At 40.8% G+C, this 17976-nt stretch overlaps 1 protein-coding gene across 1 annotated transcript in view; it reads left to right on the top strand.

Moving 5' to 3' along the window:
* The first annotated feature begins 3765 nt into the window (after positions 1-3765).
* Positions 3766-17976, top strand: part of sh3kbp1 (SH3-domain kinase binding protein 1) — an 82529-nt gene continuing 68318 nt past the window's right edge. The window contains exon 1 of the mRNA XM_041814561.1: positions 3766-3938. Coding sequence (XP_041670495.1) covers positions 3935-3938 — 4 coding nt within the window. The 5' untranslated portion in view covers positions 3766-3934. The remainder of the gene's footprint in view (positions 3939-17976) is intronic.

The following is a 17976-nucleotide window of genomic DNA, read 5'->3' as shown; positions in this document are numbered from 1 at the left end:
CACTCCCAATTCTTGGAGACCAAAAAGTGAAAAAATAATCTGCAGTGGCACAGAGGGCCTCATCACAGGCTCTCTTTCTCTCCATTATGAGCCCTTCTGGCCAACTCTTGCATCATCTGCCCAGTTAGTCATGCGCAGTTTGGCAAAGAATGACGTGACAGCAGAGCATCCTGCCATTGGTTGCCACAGCATGTCCCCAGTGCATTGTGGGACAAAAAGATAGACAATATGCTGCGTAGAAATAACTCCTAATGGCAGAAACAATTTCAAACTAGAAAAGCACTCAGAGAGCACAGACCTCCGCCATTAACCCTATCTCCCAATAGTGAAGAATCCTTAAAAAAAATTCCTGGATCCAGATGGTGATCAGGATCAGTCCCAAAATCTAATCAGTTCTTCCTTATGCCATTTCTGACATTTCCTGAAAATTTCATGAAAATCCATCCATGACTTTTTGAGTTATGTTGCTAACAAACTAACAAAAAAAAACGAACAAACAAACTAATAAACGAACAAACCCACCCGATCACATAACCTTCTTGGCGGAGATAATAATATCAAGGAATCATGTCTGAATGAACGACAAATCACCTCCAAAAAGTTGAAAATAAACCACCGTAGACAAACTATTCCTGCGTGAACTCCCAGTTCTCCTATGATCTCTGTCCTCTTGTTTCAAGCTGGTCAGGGCTATGTGCCACAGCACAGCACTCGAGACACTCTTCCAATTTGTGAGGTTGCTCGTCTTTGGTCAAAGCAAAACCATGGCGCTGCATAGAGGGGAAAAGAAGTGGCTATGACTGAGGGTTAAAAAGTTATTCAACTTTTTATGTAACCTGTGTCTCTTTTTGTCATATACGATACTGTCAGTTTTAGAGGGTTAAATAGTGCCACCATTGTTGTTGAAAAAGCAGGTATCATAAGTCCCACCCCTTCTTGTTTTTAATTGGTCAGTGAGAAAGAAGAGTTAATTACAAGTGCAGCAGCAAAGTTGAACTTACTAAAACAGAGAGTGCTGCAAATGCTGTGGTGAAAAACATGATGCTGAAGGTGCTTTTGCACTCAGAACGCTGATAACTGAAAATGCTGGACTACCGCTGGTTTTGTATTGAAAATAAAGCGGGGTACACACATAAAGATAATCGGGCTGTTTTTGTCCCGATTTTCCCCCTTCCTGACCAAGGACGGCAAACACCTGATTATCTTATGTCTTATAAGATTATCCTATAAGATTATCCTGTGGTCAGAGGCGTGTTAAGAGTGAATTTGTTCCGATAACTGGCTCTGAAAACGGTTGGGGCCGACAATCGTAAATGTTAAACTTGTTCAATATTTACGACCACAAGTCTTCGTGTGTGGGGCAAGCTGACAACTCCCGAGTCATGGCTCCATGAATTGTGATGTGGAACGGAATGTAGCCAATCAAGAAGCAAGCTGACTGACAACAACCATAGACATTATACACGTATATAATGTTTATGACAACAATTTACCTCTAGCTCACCCAGTAGACTATAAAGTCTGTGTTCGCGCTGTCTCCAGGATTTTCTCCACAGTCTTCTCTCTTTTTGTTTTTTAGTTTGTGATTTTTCTGTTTAAAATAGTCCCAAGAAGATCATCATTCCCTCTTCTTCTACGTCCTCTTCCATGTTGCGTGCTGTGTTTTCTGGTTGTTGCTATCGGGTGGTGCCATGTTTCTTCTTTGTCGTTTTTGTTAGATCACGTGTGATCACACGAGATTTCACCACACACAGAACGATCAAAACTGTTCAATGCCTGATTTTTTATCTTCATGTGTGGGGTCTGTAACGGATAAAAAATCTCTCAAGATTTAGAAAATCCTTATGTGTGTACCCTGCTTTAGAGCCTCCAGCACAGTTAACAGTGCCTCTGGACATTGGCCCTTAGTATGGTGAATACAGCATTGCAGTAAAATGTCAAGTTAGTATGTACTATTACACTAAGGCCCTGTTTACACGAAAATGTATTCGAGTGAAAAGTTTTGTAGCGTTTTGGCTGTGCGTTTACACGGCAACGGTGTTTTGGTGCCTGAAAATGGAACTTTTTGGAAATGGGCACCAGAGTGGAAGTTTTTCAAACGCCCCATCTCTGTGTAAACAGGGAAACCGGCACTTTCTGAAAACGGACATGCACACTGCAGCTGCAGTAAACATCCATGTGCGAGTAGGCTTATAACGCATGCGCGGATGGGAAGCCCTAAACAAAACAAAGATGGCCGACACCAGTGTACTGTTCGTGCCCCTCACTCTTTTGAATTTAACTGTACTTCTCTAACAAAGTCTTGATTTACTTCACCATCACTTGGATTGGCGGAGACGTATTTCATGCCTGCACCAGATTCTGACTCGACCCAAACGCCGTCAAAGGGCAGCCCGAAGGCAATGTTGGACTTTGCAAAATTACACCGCCATCTGCTGGCCTGGCATGTATACTACATCGTTTTTGGTGTTACCTGCAGTCTCATGTGATAGGATATCGTTTTTAACCCTTTAAGTACTAAAGTCGCAAAATGCGACAAGCAATGCTGCTGAATAAAATGGGCTGTAGCTGCAAGTTATGGTGCCTAATGTTGTTACTACTTTACACCAGGAAATGGCGGACGAGTAACTTCAATCCCAGCAGCATATGTGGGCGTGTTTCCATTCAAAGTTTTGGAGAGAGAGAGAGTTTGAAGACACACCGCCGGTCGAGGAGAAGAGGAAGTGGTAGAAGTGGTTGAAGTCGGTGCATAAAAGAGACAAGGAGTGCAAATTTTAGCGAGAATACTCACAATTTCGGGAGAAATAGTGGAATATTTACCCCGTGACGATGACGTTCAGTTGTCCGGTGAGACCGAGACGTTAGAGCCACACGAATTCCGTGCGCCATGAGAGTCCACAAGCAGCACATACCGAAGCCGACGCTTTTCCTCACAGTGGCCAGGGTGGGGACATGTTGGGGGTTGCAGGGGTGGTCAAAACACGAACATTGATGGAGGTAGCCAGAATAAAATAAACACCGCGGAGGTAGGGGCACATGTGGTAGAAGCAGTAGTGGTGGAGGCCGCCTGGTGACGTCAGAATATGCAAACTAGATGAATGAATTTACTCCCACCACAAACTTTGGGTCATACTGAAGAGTTTTCTCATTTACAGTATGCCTTTATCTCTAACCACTTTCAAGCTACTGCCTTTTGGAATCTTGATATCAAATTGAATATTTTCTTGAAGAAACTCTGGCTCCCAAAGGGTTAAAATCTTGCGTCTGAACGCGGAAATTTTTGGAAAACAGAAAACAAAGCTAAACGTTGTGGCGTAAACGGGGCCTAAATAGAGAGTAAATAAAAATTATGTTCTTGACACACAAGATGAGGCTGTTAAGAAGTGTAAAAACAAGCAAAGTGCATAAAGACGAAATATTCTGTTTATTAAAGGAGACCTTTAAAAATGATAACATTCCAAAACGAATTTTTCATGAATCTTTTTTAAGTAGCTTGTTGGGTGAAATTAAAGTTTCATCAAGAATATAATCAGCTTCAGTAAAAAGATGCCACTGCTCCCGTCTGTTTAGGTGCGAGAAATTGCGTGACATGTTCTTATCTCGCCTTCGATGAAGAAGCAGATTGGTGGAGCCAGAATTTACGTGGTGCACATGAAGGCAGCACGGGAGAGAGAGCGAGGGAGAGAGAGATTTGTTCATCAGCGCTTTTCCGTTTTCTGGCTACACTCGCTCTGCCTCCTCTGTCGTGTCACCGGAGAGAGAGAGAAAAGAGGAAGGAATATGGTTTCATCTGACGCTCCTCCCGTTTCAGCGCGGCTGTAGCGGATCTGTAAGGCGAGCAGGAGATTCAAACCCCCCTCTATACCTGGAACAATCACCTTCCCCGTGAACCTACCATCCTGCAGGAGCACAAACTGCACACCGGGAGACATAAATGGGTGAGATGTAGCGCTTTTTTTCGCTTCTGGTTTAAAGAATGCCCCGAAATAGCCTCCAGCGCCCCTGCGCATCTGGATGAACAGGAATAAACGCCCGGTCCAGATGCGCGCGGGGTTCAGCCTCTCTCCTTCCTCCCCTGCTCCTCTCTCTCTCTCTCTCTTCCTCACCTCCTTTGACGTCTCTCTTCAGACATTACCGAGCTGTTTGTAAGTGACCACACAGCCTCTGTCAGCGCATTTTATTCCTGATTAGAAAGCGTGTGGGTGGGTGTGCGAGCAGGAAAACGATTTCAGGAAAAGCAGCGGGTCACATTGATGGGTTGCAGATGTTGACACGTTTACATTCACTCTCTGTCTTTCTGCCCATTGTGTTGCACTGTTTCTGACTCTCTCCAGCTTCCCGTCTCTGTGGATGAAACAGGCCTGACTCGCATGACATTCCTCCTCCCATCGCCTCTCTCTGGTTTCCCACAGCACTGCGCTGTTGCACACATTTTATGGAGATTAATTGTTTGCAGGTTTGGGTGCACGAGTAATCAATTAAGTGCAGGCAAATAGAGCTCACAGATGTCATGCAGGGCTGGAGGTGATACTTCCTTTATCTTGTCTTCTACTTTAAAATCTGTTTCTGGGCTGGGAGACAGGGACAAAAGTACTGTGATATTTATAGCTAATTGGCAACACAAGGTTTATAACAGTATTTTAAAAAGAACCTACAAATCAGTGGTGTGCAGGGGGCGGTTGTCCCCCCTCGTGGCCCAATTGTTGAGAAATGCGTGATAAAGTGACCACTTGGGAGCCAAAATGCATGTTAAAGTGTAATCTTGGGAGCCAAAACATGTGCTAAAGTGCCCTTGAGAGCCAGAACGCGTGCTAAAGTGCCCTCGAGGTCAAAATGCATGCTAAAGTGCTCTCTTTGGAGCCAAAACACACCTTAAAGCGTCCTCTTGGGAGCCAAAATACATGTTAAAGTGCCCTTTTGGGAGCTAAAACATGTGCCAAAGTGCCCTTGAGAGCCAAAACACATGCTTAAGTGTCCACTTGGGAACCAAAATGCATGTTAAAGTGCCCTCTTGGAGCCAAAACGCGTGCTAAAGTGCCCTCAAGAGCCAAAACGCTTGCTGAAGTGCCCTCAAGAGCCAAAACACATGCTGAAGTGCCCTCTTTGGAGCCAAAACACACATTAAAGTGTCCTCTTGGGAGCCAAAACACATGCTAAAGTGCCCTCGCACCCAGGTATAGAGGGGGGTTCGCACCATTAGTTTCGGTCTCACCAGACGACTGAACGTCATCGTCAGAGGGTGAATATTCCTCTGTGGTGAATATACCTTAATGGTGAACAGACCTCCCATCATTGTGAGTATTTTTGCTACAATTCGCTCTCTTCTCACGCCGACTACCACCACTATTACCACTTCCTCGTCTCCTCGACCAGGGGTGCATCTTTCAAATTCTATATACTCCAAAACTTTTAATAGAAACACACCCACAAATGCTGCTCAGATTGAAGTTACTCATGTCCTCCATCTCCTGGTGTAAAGTGGTAACAACATTAGGCGCCATATTTGTAGCTATAGCCTGTTTAATTCAGCAATTTTGCAATTTTGCAACTTTGGCGCTTGAAGAGTTAAATTGTGCAAATATATTGGCAACAATTTGAAAAGTGGGTCGAACTAACAAGGAGAGAAGGTTCTTTCAAGATTGTTATGGCTTAATTTGATTCAGTGGTATCAAAAGAACAGAAACTTGATGACCTTCAGTTGTATTTTTAACCAAAAATAGAGAGAGAGGGGGAACACTGTTTAAATTGCACAAATGCATTGGCAACATTTGGAAAAGTGGGTGGAACTAGCAAGGCGCAAGTGTTTTTGGAAGTTTGTTGTTGCTCAATTTGGGGATTTATGATTTGGTGGTATCAAGACTACAGAATCAATCAATCTGACTGACCTTCAGGCATACGCTATACTGCCAAAAGTATTCACTCACCTGCTTTGACTCGCATATGAACTTCCCAGTGACATCCCATTCTTAATCCATAGGGTTTAATATGACGTCGGTCCACCCTTTGCAGCTATAACAGCTTCAACTCTTCTGGGAACGCTTTCCACAAGGTTTGGGAGTGTGTTTATGGGAATTTTTCACCATTCTTCCAGAAGCACATTTGTGAGGTCACACACTGATGTTGGACGAGAAGGCCTGGCTCTCAGTCTCTGCTCTAATTCATCCCAAAGGTGTTCTGTCGGGTTGAGGTCAGGACTCTGTGCAGGCCAGTCAAGTTGATCCACACCAAACTCTCTCATCCATGTCTTTATGGACCTTGCTTTGTGCACTGGTGCACAGTCATGTTGGAACAGGAAGGGGCCATCCCCAAACTGTTCCCACAAAGTTGGGAGCATGGAATTGTCCAAAATCTCTTGGTATGCTGAAGCATTCAGAGTTCCTTTGACTGGAACTGAGGGGCCAAGCCCAGCTCCTGAAAAACAAGCCCACACCATAATCCCCCTCCACCAAACTTTACACTTGGCACAATGCAGTCAGACAAGTACCTTTTCCTGGCAACCACCAAACCCAGACTTGTCCATCAGATTGCCAGATGGAGAAGTGTGATTGGTCACTCCAGAGAACGTGTCTCCACTGCTCTAGAGTCCAGTGGCGGTGTGCTTTACACCACTGCATCAGACGCTTTGCATTGCACTTTTTCTTCTGAAGTCATATTTTCAGCTCCTTAACTGTTCAAATATGTGGCAACATTTGGAAAAGCAGGTGGAAATTGCATGGAGAGACGGTTCTTTTAAGTATGTTAGAGTTTCGACTATTTGGGGATTTATGGTTCAGTGGTTTAACAAAATACAGAATCTTAACGGCTGTCAACATATTTTTTAACCAAAAGAGAAGAGAGAATGCTGTCTAAAATGCACAAATGTGTCGGCAACATTGGGAAAGTAAGTGGAGTTAGAAAGCAGAGAGGGTTTTTGATAAATTGCAGAAATCCATAGGCAACATTTGGAAAAGTGGGCAAGGTTTTTTGATACCTCTGATCTGTAGAATAATACAGACTTTATCATTTTGAAGCATGTGTTATTTAAGGAGACCATTCTGAGCATGATTGCCCCCATCCCTGATTGGACAGGGCCTTTCTATGTGGAGTTTACACACATGCAAGTGTTCTCTGTGGGTACTCAGGCCAAAACATGCTTGTTGGGTGAAATGGTGGCTCTAAATTGCCCATAGGTGTGCTTGTGGTTGACTGGTGAGCAGTCTAGGCTGTGCCAGCCTCTCCCCCAATGGAAGCTGGAATTGACTTCAGCCCCTTTGACTTTAAATAAAGGAAGCTGTGTAGATAATGAACAGTATTTAAGAGGATAGAAAACTTTGGCAACCTCAAAGTACAGATGTGTCGCCAGTGCTTTTTGTGCAGTTTAGACTGTGCATACATTTCCAGGCAATTATTTTATCCTTAAACAATGAAATACAGATGATTTAGTGCCTAGGCCTTTTATTTTTGTTGCTGTAGTATCAAACAGATATCAGTATCATTTGTTTTTACTGAATGTGTAAATGCTTCCAAAAAAGTGAATTAAATGTTGATTCTCCATTTAGACTAATCCTTGCAAACAGATTATCTAGTGGTCAATTAGCACGCTGCTGTTAGTGGTTCTTACTTTTAGACAAAGCATTAGGCCCAGTGTCTTTTTAAAAAAATCACCATGACCTAGATCAAAGTCTGTCATTTCCTGAACCTCATTTCAAAATTAAGCACTATACTGTAACACAATCTACTGTATATTGCTCACCCCCAGCTGGAGGTGATACTTCCTTTTCCTTTTTCATTTCACGTAATAATCTGTTTTAGATCTAGAATAGGTTCCTCTGCATGTCTTGTCTCTGCAGAGAAGAGCTCGACTCTCAAGCAGCTAAATAAATGCCCAATTTATCAAGAAAATGTTCTCCAGTATAAGCCTGTAATGAGTGTGGTAATTAGCTGCAGCCCTGCTCCAAAATACCCGTTTTCTCTTCCAGTTGGTGCATACTTTCTTTTGGACATCTGCCTCTGCTGCATGTAAACAAACAATGCACAGCTGTCCTTGGGGGAAACACTCACAGTTACCGTCAAGGCTGGATCACCAACGAGGAAAATCAGGCAATTTAGCCACCATCCGAGACCATCACGGGTCCTCAAACCCCGAGAGTCTCTCTGTGTTTATGCGCTGCGATAGTTTAATGAATCGCTAAATTGGATGAATATGCACCACTGAATTACAGATTCAACTCAAATGGAAATCACAGCAGCCTTTAAATACACCATATTAACTAAATGCAGCAAAATCATTTGTTTTTTTTTTTTTAGGATGTGTTTACATGATGGCATAAATGCATCACATTAAAGATGATGAGATGCATGCAGAGTGCACAGAAAGCTGATTTTAATCAAGGACTAAACATTTGTGCTACATGAATTTGTTGTCTCATATTGTCTGAAGATAATCCATCGTATTTATGATCTGAACTCAGAGGCCACCACTGAAGGTACATCTGTACAGTGACTAGCAATTTGCCCCTTTATAGCACTGATCATCAGCTGGTGGCCCGAGGCCCATAACAGGCCCCCCAACGCTTCATATCTGGCCCCCAGAAGATCATTAAATTCAGAAACGGAGGAAAATAAGATGTTGTGGTTTTAAGGGTATCGTTTGGCTTTGAATGCCTGCAGCTGTTAAACCCACCCCAAAAATGGGGCGCAGGTGGCTGAGTGGTTAAGGTGCGCCCCATGTACAGGGCGAATCCGCCCTGAGGCCCTTTACCGCATGTCTCTCCCCCGTTCTCGTCCCTGTTTCCAACTCTATCCACCATCCTCCTCTCTCAAATAAAGCACATAAATGCCCAAAATAAACCTTAAACCCAACCCAAAAATGAACAATATTGAACTTAACTTGACTAAACATTTGATTTGTTTTTACAGAAATTCATGTGTCAGCCATTATTAGGAAATATTTACAACATATATTTAAAAAAAATGGGTTAAGACTGACGGAAATTTTGCAAAAATGGACAGATAAAGTGGTGAAAAGGGGTTAGACGGTGGCAAAATGGGTTGTGGAGTGGCACAAAGGGACAACATTTGGCAGGAAAGTGGGGAAAAAAGGTTAAAATGTGGCAAAAATTGTTAACAGAGGGAAAAAATGGCAAAAGACTTTTTTCTCGAATAAAGTCATGAAAAGGGATTAAAAAGTGTCAAAAAATGGGTTAATATTAGGAATTTAGATATCATTGGTCTGTCGTAGGTATCAGCAGATATCAAAATTTCTGCTGATATTTACATGTGATATTTTGCCTGTGTATTTCAGCATATTTTGACTGTGAATTTTGTCTTTATATACTAATAAATTAGTGGAGTTTTAGTCTGAACCAACAGACGTATGTCAGGTGAGGTCTTTTTCTTTATTTATCCTCATTCTTTAAACTTTAATGTATTTTTTAAGGACTAAAGTTTATTTCATTGGTCATCCTTAAACCTTAAAGTGTCCAAAAGGACTGAAATTATTTGTCCAAAAAGCATATTTAGATATCGGTATCGGCTAAAACGAATCTGTAAATATCGGCATATCAGATATCGGCAAAAATCCAGTATCGTGCATCCCTAGTTAATATTGGTGCTTAATCACAATTGGGGAGGGTACATTCCCTGGGATTTGAAAGAAAATACTACTAATACTAATAATACGTTCATTAGGCCGGAATATTTATTTAATTTTTGTTTATTTGAAAGTCCAGCCCCCAGAATCTCTGTCAAGACTAAATCTGGCCCTTGTGCAGATGCACTTGATGACCCCTGGTTTATAGTAATCAGTGGTCAATGACATTGAAGGTAATTATGCAGCTGAAATGATTAAAAGAGGCCGTCAAAGGTGACTGGATTGTATCAAGGAATATATGCTTTCATATCAATGGTGAAATAGAATCACAGTGTCAACTGGAACTATCAGCAGCTAGTTAACCCAAACAGTGAAAGTTCAGTGGTAAGCCAAGAGGAGGGAAGCAGTCATTTCTATCATGAGTACATTTTGGTGCCTCATAGTGTGATTTTATTAAAGACCCTATAAAGTGAAATCCAAAGTTTGTCTTAACACACTAAATATGTTTGGAAATGGTTGCTGTAGACATGTGAAAACATTTAGATCTACATGTGACTTAATTTTTGATATAGCTGGTTAGAAAGGGTTTCACCTCTTTCCTGGCTTTGTACAATTTAGGCGGGGCCAATATGTGGGCTGGTGATGTCACAAACCCATAATTGGGAATGACCCCGCCCCTCTAACACTACAATCTAAAATCACAGAGCAGTTCATCTCAGTCCAGTCTGTTGTTAGCTGATGTCACTGCCTTTATTTAAAGTTAACGGTCAGTTAAATGCTGTTTTTTTGTTCATTGTGAGGTAAATTTTCCAAATCTATCAGCCACAGTGGTCTATGGATCATTAAAGAATCATAACAGAGATTCGAGCCAGAAAAAGGACTTTGTCTCTTCTTTTAAAGTCAACATAAGGCCAAGAGGCAGGCTGATAGTGTGAGTGCTTTCCTAAATTCAAGTTGCAGCATTTTTCAAATCTGAGAGGGTCATATTTCTCCTTAGTGGGCGTGGCTTCAGCTCATTCAACAGACACGCCTGCACCATCCTGGCAGATTTTACTGCCTTATTTTTATGATTTTGAAGCTTAATTTTCTAAACTTAGAGATGTTTTATTTGACTGAGATTTGACCTGGGGGTGCATAACACATTGACCTGCCATACAACAAACCTAAATATGGATGTATTTTTACTTTACAGGGTCTTTAATGTTATGAGCAAGGGATGACAACAATGCACGATTACCTTGTCCTTTGACCTCCAAAATGTGAATGGCTCATCCTTGAGTCCAATTAGAAACTGGTGCAAAGTTTGAAGAACAACCCTGGAAGGATCCTTGAGATACTGAGTTCACAAACAAGGGATGAAGATGATTACATCACAAGAATAGTCCTTATACAGTAGATGTGCTCTATGTTATGTATGATTGGCCAGCTGGCTGCAAGGACAACCCACCAGCCCCTGGCCTTGGCTATTAGCAGCTGCAGAGGCATGACAAAAGGGCAGAGAACATACTGGTGATCAGAAGTCATAAAGTAGTTTGATAATGTGCACAGAGATTGCACATTTTTTTTGTGCAAACAGTCCATGGTTGTGCACCAGTTGCATGGAATAGATGTCAAAACCTCCCCCCACTTAATACCGGGAGAAAACTCCTGATTATAACCTGCTGCTTATTTGGATTTTACCCAAACATGTGCAGTTCACCTGGAAAACTTCAGGACTGTGTTTTTTTCAGGAATTTTGTGCAAGTGTAAAAGCAGTCTTGAATTTATATTGGGGCTCTCAGCATTGATGAATTATTCCTGATGCAATTAAGTACCATAATTATTGCATTCATTTTTAATCACATTAATTTAACTGTCCCTCTGGAGACAAATATCATTTTCTGAATTGAATTGCATACTTTTCAGCATACTGCGGTTCAGCCGGTTATAAAACATCTACCACTGCTCCTTAAATGTCTCATTTCACTTTGAAAAACTCACAAACAGCTCAGTGGACAGAAGTCTTCTGCATGGTGTAATATCAAGTATTTCACTTCTTACTGCTCCTTGTTTCCTTTACAATCCATAAAAGTTCCTCTTTCCATCAAGCCATAGTTAATCAACCTAAGTTCCTCATTTCCTTTTGAAATAAAAGCAGGCTTATCTCCAAACAGGAAGTTAATCCCTCCCAGTTTAAGATAGTAGTGAAATGAAAAAAGAAGCAGTTTTAGAGGTGAAATGGTAGGAGGAGGAGATTGATCCTAGATGGATCTTTTAAAAACATTTATTTGTACATCTTATTTTGACAATTTCAGAGCAGACATGGAGAACTTTTGCGCCCCCTCTCATGGTGGCCGGTCCCAGGTTGGGAACCACTGGCCTAGGGTGGGTGGTCGGGTTGCCATGAGCCCCTGGTCATGCTGTGGATGTCCCAATGTCCCTGAAAACTGTTGCCGATCTCCAGGCATATTACCAGGGTTGAAAAGGCCTTCAGAAAAGCGATGCCATCAGGCTTGCCCTCCAGACCCCCGATGTTGCACATGACTGTAGAAACACTCTTCTCCTCTGCTTGATCCACAGAATCCCTCTCTAACTTTCAGGAACAGCTAAAGACCGAGCTCTTCTCAAAACACCTACTCACCAAGCTAGATTTCTCTGTAGTCCCAAGTGGTGGAACAAGTTACCACATTTGGCTCCCACAGTCCTTTCTAGTTCTTAAAATATCTTAGACCCAGAAAACAACTCTCTGCACTTGGTAGTTTTGTGCTAAAGATGATGTAGATGAAAACAGCATTGATGATGTTGGTAATAAGCTCTCATGTTGTTAAAAAAGAACTGCTTCTATACGGCCTGTGCACTGCAGCACTGCATGGCAGCACTTTGTGACACTTACTGTTGTCATTCCTTCCTGTTTAGATCAGTGGTTTTCAATTTTTTTTCGCCCTAGTCACACCTAAGGTTAAGCCAAAATCTCAAGGCACACCATATTTAAATCGATACAACATAGACTTTTTAAATGATGTTACAGTCAAGGTGGCCTATAAGGGGGGATAAAGGGGAGAGCTTTCTGGGACCCAGCCAACTGAAGGATCATGGAGATGGCAAAAGTGGGCAAATAGTGGCAAAACAAAGTCAGAAATGGGCAAAAATTGGTTAAAAAAAAAAACAGACAATGGGTTCAAATCGGTAAAAACTTAATGAAAGTGTCTAAATAGTGTCAAAAATGGATTACAAGTGGTCTAAAAGGATTAAATGTTGTAAAAAGGTGGTAAAAATGGGTTAAAAGTGATTTAAAAAAAGCCAAAGATGGGCAAAAATTGGCAAGAAGGTGGCATAAATGGGTTGAAAGTGTCCAAAAGGTGGCAAAATAGATCACAAGTGGCAAAAAAGGGTAGGAGGTGGTAAAGTTAAGTCAAAAGTGATGGGAAAAAAAATGGCAAAAATGGCGAAACAATAGCAAAATTGGGCGAAAAGTGGCAAAAAGGTAGCAAAAATGGGTTAAATATGGCAAAAAGTTCCCGAAAAATTGGCAAAAAAATGGTTCAAAAGTAGTTATAAGAAGTGGCAATAGTGGGTAGAAAAATTGGTTAACTTGGTTAAAAACAGCATGAATTAATAATTTCAACTCCAATTTCATCCCAGTAGTAGCTCGCCATGCTTTTCAGCTCTTATTGAGGCAACTGTTAGCCAGGATGCTAGCACTGATGCTGCTGATCCAACACACATGCAATGATATCATCAGTAAAACCCAACTGGGGAGGTCCCATGCTCTGGGGGTTTTCAGGGGTCCAGATCTGTGGGCAGGCCTGGTTACAGTACTTGCCATAAAGTCGTAGTAATAACATGTTGTACAAATTCCCACGGCACACCTAGACTTGCCTTAAGGCACACCATTTGAGAACCACTGGTCTAGATCTTTCCTTGTGTCATATTTACTCTCAGATGTACGCCACTTTAGACAAAAACAACAGCTAAATAAGAACGTAGCATTGTAATATATGTGGCAGAACAGCTTTACCAGCCTGCTACATGCCATGAGTTTATATTCTGCTTTTAAATAGAATATTCAAGATAGCAAGGCCTTCATCTGATTGACTTGTTTGGTAAAGAGACTGCTATTTAACTTTGTTTGAATGAAACTTGAGCAGCACAGAGTTTGTAATTAGCACGTCTTTGCCACTTCCTTTCAGGGCTTTTAAATGTGCAGTGCAATTTAAATGTGTGGCTTATCGCATAAAACCAAAATCCAAAACAAATATGGAACATCTGAGGGGATTTCACATCAAATTGCTTTAAAATGCATGATGATGGAGAACTTTATGCACCCTTAGGGCGAGTTAGTTTTTGGCTTATTCTTTTGAACAGATGAGGAACAACACGAAGACTAAACATCACACTTATTGAGGATCTCTTTCTGCAGTCGCTGCAGTTTTCAAGGAGAAAAAAGTGTCAACGCCATCATCAAAAACTGTGACCTTCACTCCCTCTGAGCAGATGATAAATACTTCTCATTTTGTGCAAAGATTCAACAGTCATACAGGGTGAAATATGTCCAAGAAGATTAGTTTTTCTGCTGCAATCACTCCAAACAGAAGGGAAAAAGTTAGCAGAAGTCTTTATTTCACTCCTCTCAATGGGAATTTAAAACTTTCAATCTATTTCTTGCTTCTGCTGTGCTGTTGCTTTCTTTGTACTTCCCTTTACACATTGAAAAGCCAAAGATAAATGCAAAAACTAGATGAAGAGGGGTTGTCACAGTGCATTCTGGGAAATGGAAAAGCAGGGAATTAGAGAGAGACAAAAAGCAGCAAAGGAAGTACAGTAAATCATGAAAAATAACTTCCAAGAATGTGACAGAACGACAAGCGGAGAATAGTTGGAATTGCCCTTTAATGTGGGAGAATGTGCTGAAGTCTGTGATCCGATCCACAGTTGGAGTGGGTGGCTTTGAGTCCCATCGGGCTGCAGTCCAGCGTGAATGTTTTACAGACAGAAACCTGCAGCTGTTCTTGACATCATCAGCGACACGGTGAAACAAACCCACAACTAAACAGCAGATCAGCGAGGCTCTGCAGACTTCAGCGTGTCTGTATGAAGAGTTTAGCCTTATCTAAACTCACTGCAGCTGTTCAGCCCCTTTGTGTTTATGTGCGCACCAGTGTGTGCTTCTTGACCGCTTGAGTGGGAGTTCTGTTTTGTCTGCAGGCTTGCAAATATTCAGTCTCTCGTCTTTTTAAGGACTCATCTGTCATTTTAAGCCTTGAACACACAAATGTGTCACCACCAACATGAGTGTTGAGGTGTGTGCATCTCACAACTATTTTTAATATCAGTTGATCTGCAGATTATCTGCAACCGAATGGAAGCCTATAAAGGTCAGACGCTGTTTTAGTACCATCTATTTGCAAATTTTGCACTCCTGCTAGTCTTAGTTGAGCTCACAGCCTGCAGTGATAGTTGTGAAGTACAGACCCACAGCCCAAGATCTGTGCTGCCCTCATCCACTGGGCACTTGAATTGAGGAGTCTTTTAAATCCAACCAGCTCAGTTGGTAGAGTTTGTTGTCTCTCAATCTGAAGGTTGTGGGTTAGATCTGAAGCTCCTGCAGTCACATGTCAATGTGATGGGCAGCCCCATTTTGCTCCTATTGCTACATCAGTGGTCGGGCTGGGCAATTGAGTGTCAAAACACTAGTTTTAAAGTTTTTTTGCAACAGAGATGCTATGTTTGACATATTATGCAATCATTCAGGTGCCATTTTTTTAGAATAGTCAACAAAAAATCCTTTTTTAATTTTTTTCTGATTAAATATAAGAATGACAAAAACCCTTCGATGCAACAATGCATATCCAATTTGCAATATGAGTCAAAATCATCAGAATAAGACACTTTTAAAGATTTGATCAACCCTTGTTTAGGAATAAAAGAAAGTTAAGAAATAGTTGCATATCATGTCGCAATTGCAATGTTATGGAAAAAAATTGCAATTAGATTATTTTCCAAAATCGTTCAGCCCTAATCGGTGGTGTGTAAATGGGTATGGATGCATTTTGATGGGATTAGTTTACATTTCTCCATAGCAACCTCTGCCGTCAGTGTCTGAATGTGTGACCTGCGGTATAAAAGTGCTTTGAGAAGTTGAAGAAAAAGCAAGCTCAAGTCCCTCCGTTTACAAGGTTTATTTGCTGAAGTCTTTAATGTAGAATTAGGGCCTAATGATGGAGAAAAGCTGTTAAAAATGGCATAACCCAGCCAGCTATGTGTGTATTGCTATCACATGTTGTGAGAAGTTTATGCAGAAAACTCGATCATTTAAAGGGTTCAGTTACTTCTTCATGCGGTTGTAAATAAGTCAAGTATTCGTCCTCTTTCATTGTTTTCTCTCCTTCAGCCGCTTTGCCATTAGGTGCTAGAAAAGTAGCCTGCAGCGGCCTTTATCAGGAGTTTTAATGCTTGCACCAACATCTTGGGGTCTAATAGCCACTTAGACTGAAACATGCGAAAATAAGTGAAAATGACTTTAAAGCTTCTTAGATCTGCAGAACGGAGTCTTTTCCCAGTAGGTCTGTAGGCTAATTGTTACCTTTAGATTAGGGGTGTCAAACTCAATCACAGCAGGGGTCAATTCTGGATTCAGGTGTAACCTGATGACCTAACAGGGTCCCCTTTTTAACCATAAATTGTCGTCCTCATTTCACCAGTAATTAAATAGGAAAAGAAAGTTTGCACCAATGATAAATGATTTTGAGGTTTAAAAAGTTAAAAAGAGGGCACGCCGGTAGTCGAGTGGTTAAGGTGCGCACCATGTACGCAGGCAACCCAGGTTCAAATCCGGCCCGTGGCACTATTTCCTGCATGTCTCTTCCCTGTTTCTGACTCTATCCACTGTCCTCTCTCTCTAATAAAGGTACCATAAAGCCCAAAAATAATAAATAAATAAAGTTTAAAAGGGGCTCATAATTTTAGAAAAATAAATCCATTGGTTCAAAAAGATCAAAATTTGAAATTGAAATTGAAAAATTATGTTTTTTAAAGGCAAATATATTAGAAAGAAAGTCAAAATCATGAGTTTAGAAGGTCAAAATATGAAATAAAATTTGTAATCATGAAATTAAAAGTAAAAATATTATTTCCTTTTTTTAGAATTGTGAGTGTAAAAGGTCAAACTAAGGGATTAAGAAGTCAAAGGAGTTGAAATTATGAGATAAAATACAAAATATTTGTTAAAAATGTCAAAAAATGACTTAAAATTTTAAATTATGAATCTAAAAGCTCAAAATATGATATAAGAAGTCAAAAATATGAGTTGAAATGCAGGTACAAAATAAAAAGCCAAAATCTCAAGTTTGTGTGATGCAAAATTGAAAATATGAAATTAAAACAAATCAATTTATTTTCCCACATTCCTAAATTTTTATCTAAATATTTTTACTCCTTTTTCAGATTTTGTGACTTAACAAGGATATCTTAAATCATCCAGGATAAATTCACATTTTTATACTTGAGGAAATCTGCAGACCTCATTCTGATGAGCCATTTATAACAGAAATATCATGTGATCTCGCGGGCTGGATTTAACTGTTCCACGGGTCGGATTTGGCCCCTGGGCCTTGAGTTTGACACCTGTGCTTTAGATGCAAATGAGACTGATAAAGAGCATTTTTTGAGGAAGTTTCAGTTGTGGGTTGGACAGTCTGGCTCACAGGTCTGACTCTTCGACTGTAAATCGGTTTGAGTTTGTTCATCATGTTGAAAGGACAGATCACTCAGTCTGGTGAGTCACTGATGCGCTTATTTATTTATTCATTCATTACAAAAACTGGAAAATGAGCTTGATTAGGCTTTGTATGCACATATTGTTCTCTAATTTAAGGATGAACTCATCCATGGTTCTGGTGGTTTTCTAGATCTTTTTTAAAGATCCAGAGTATCACCACCAGATTTAACATGCAAAATGAAAATTGCAGGCTAAAGAGTTACAAGTTGGCTGCCCTGGCTTCATCCTAGAATGACGTCTTATATTGCTTTGCAAGGCATTCAGGTTGTGACGTGTGAAATGATGGCGTGTTGTATGGCAGTAACGACACCAGAAATTTGAGCTTTAGTATTTATTGTGAAAATCAAACAATATTACTGCTTTTTTGATGCTTTGGCAACAGAAAAGAACTCTAAGGCACACAGTTTTGGGTGATTGTTTGGTTTTTATGACCCGAAATGGTAGTCAAACCTTTTATTCCATGTGTAACACACATTGATATTGGCGACCCTTTGGTACCATAGTGTTGCCAGTAATTTTGTGCAATTTTAAGCAACATTACAGAGAAAAATGAAAGATTCTGGTGGTTTACAATGTGAATAATGGTTAAGATAACAGAGGTTACATCGATTTAAGACATAAAGTATTGTAAAAGTATGAAAAATGTTGA

This window comes from Cheilinus undulatus, linkage group 19 (assembly GCF_018320785.1).
Source record: "Cheilinus undulatus linkage group 19, ASM1832078v1, whole genome shotgun sequence".
Classification (NCBI taxonomy): Eukaryota; Metazoa; Chordata; class Actinopteri; order Labriformes; family Labridae; genus Cheilinus; species Cheilinus undulatus.
This window is presented reverse-complemented; position numbering and strand designations above follow the sequence as displayed.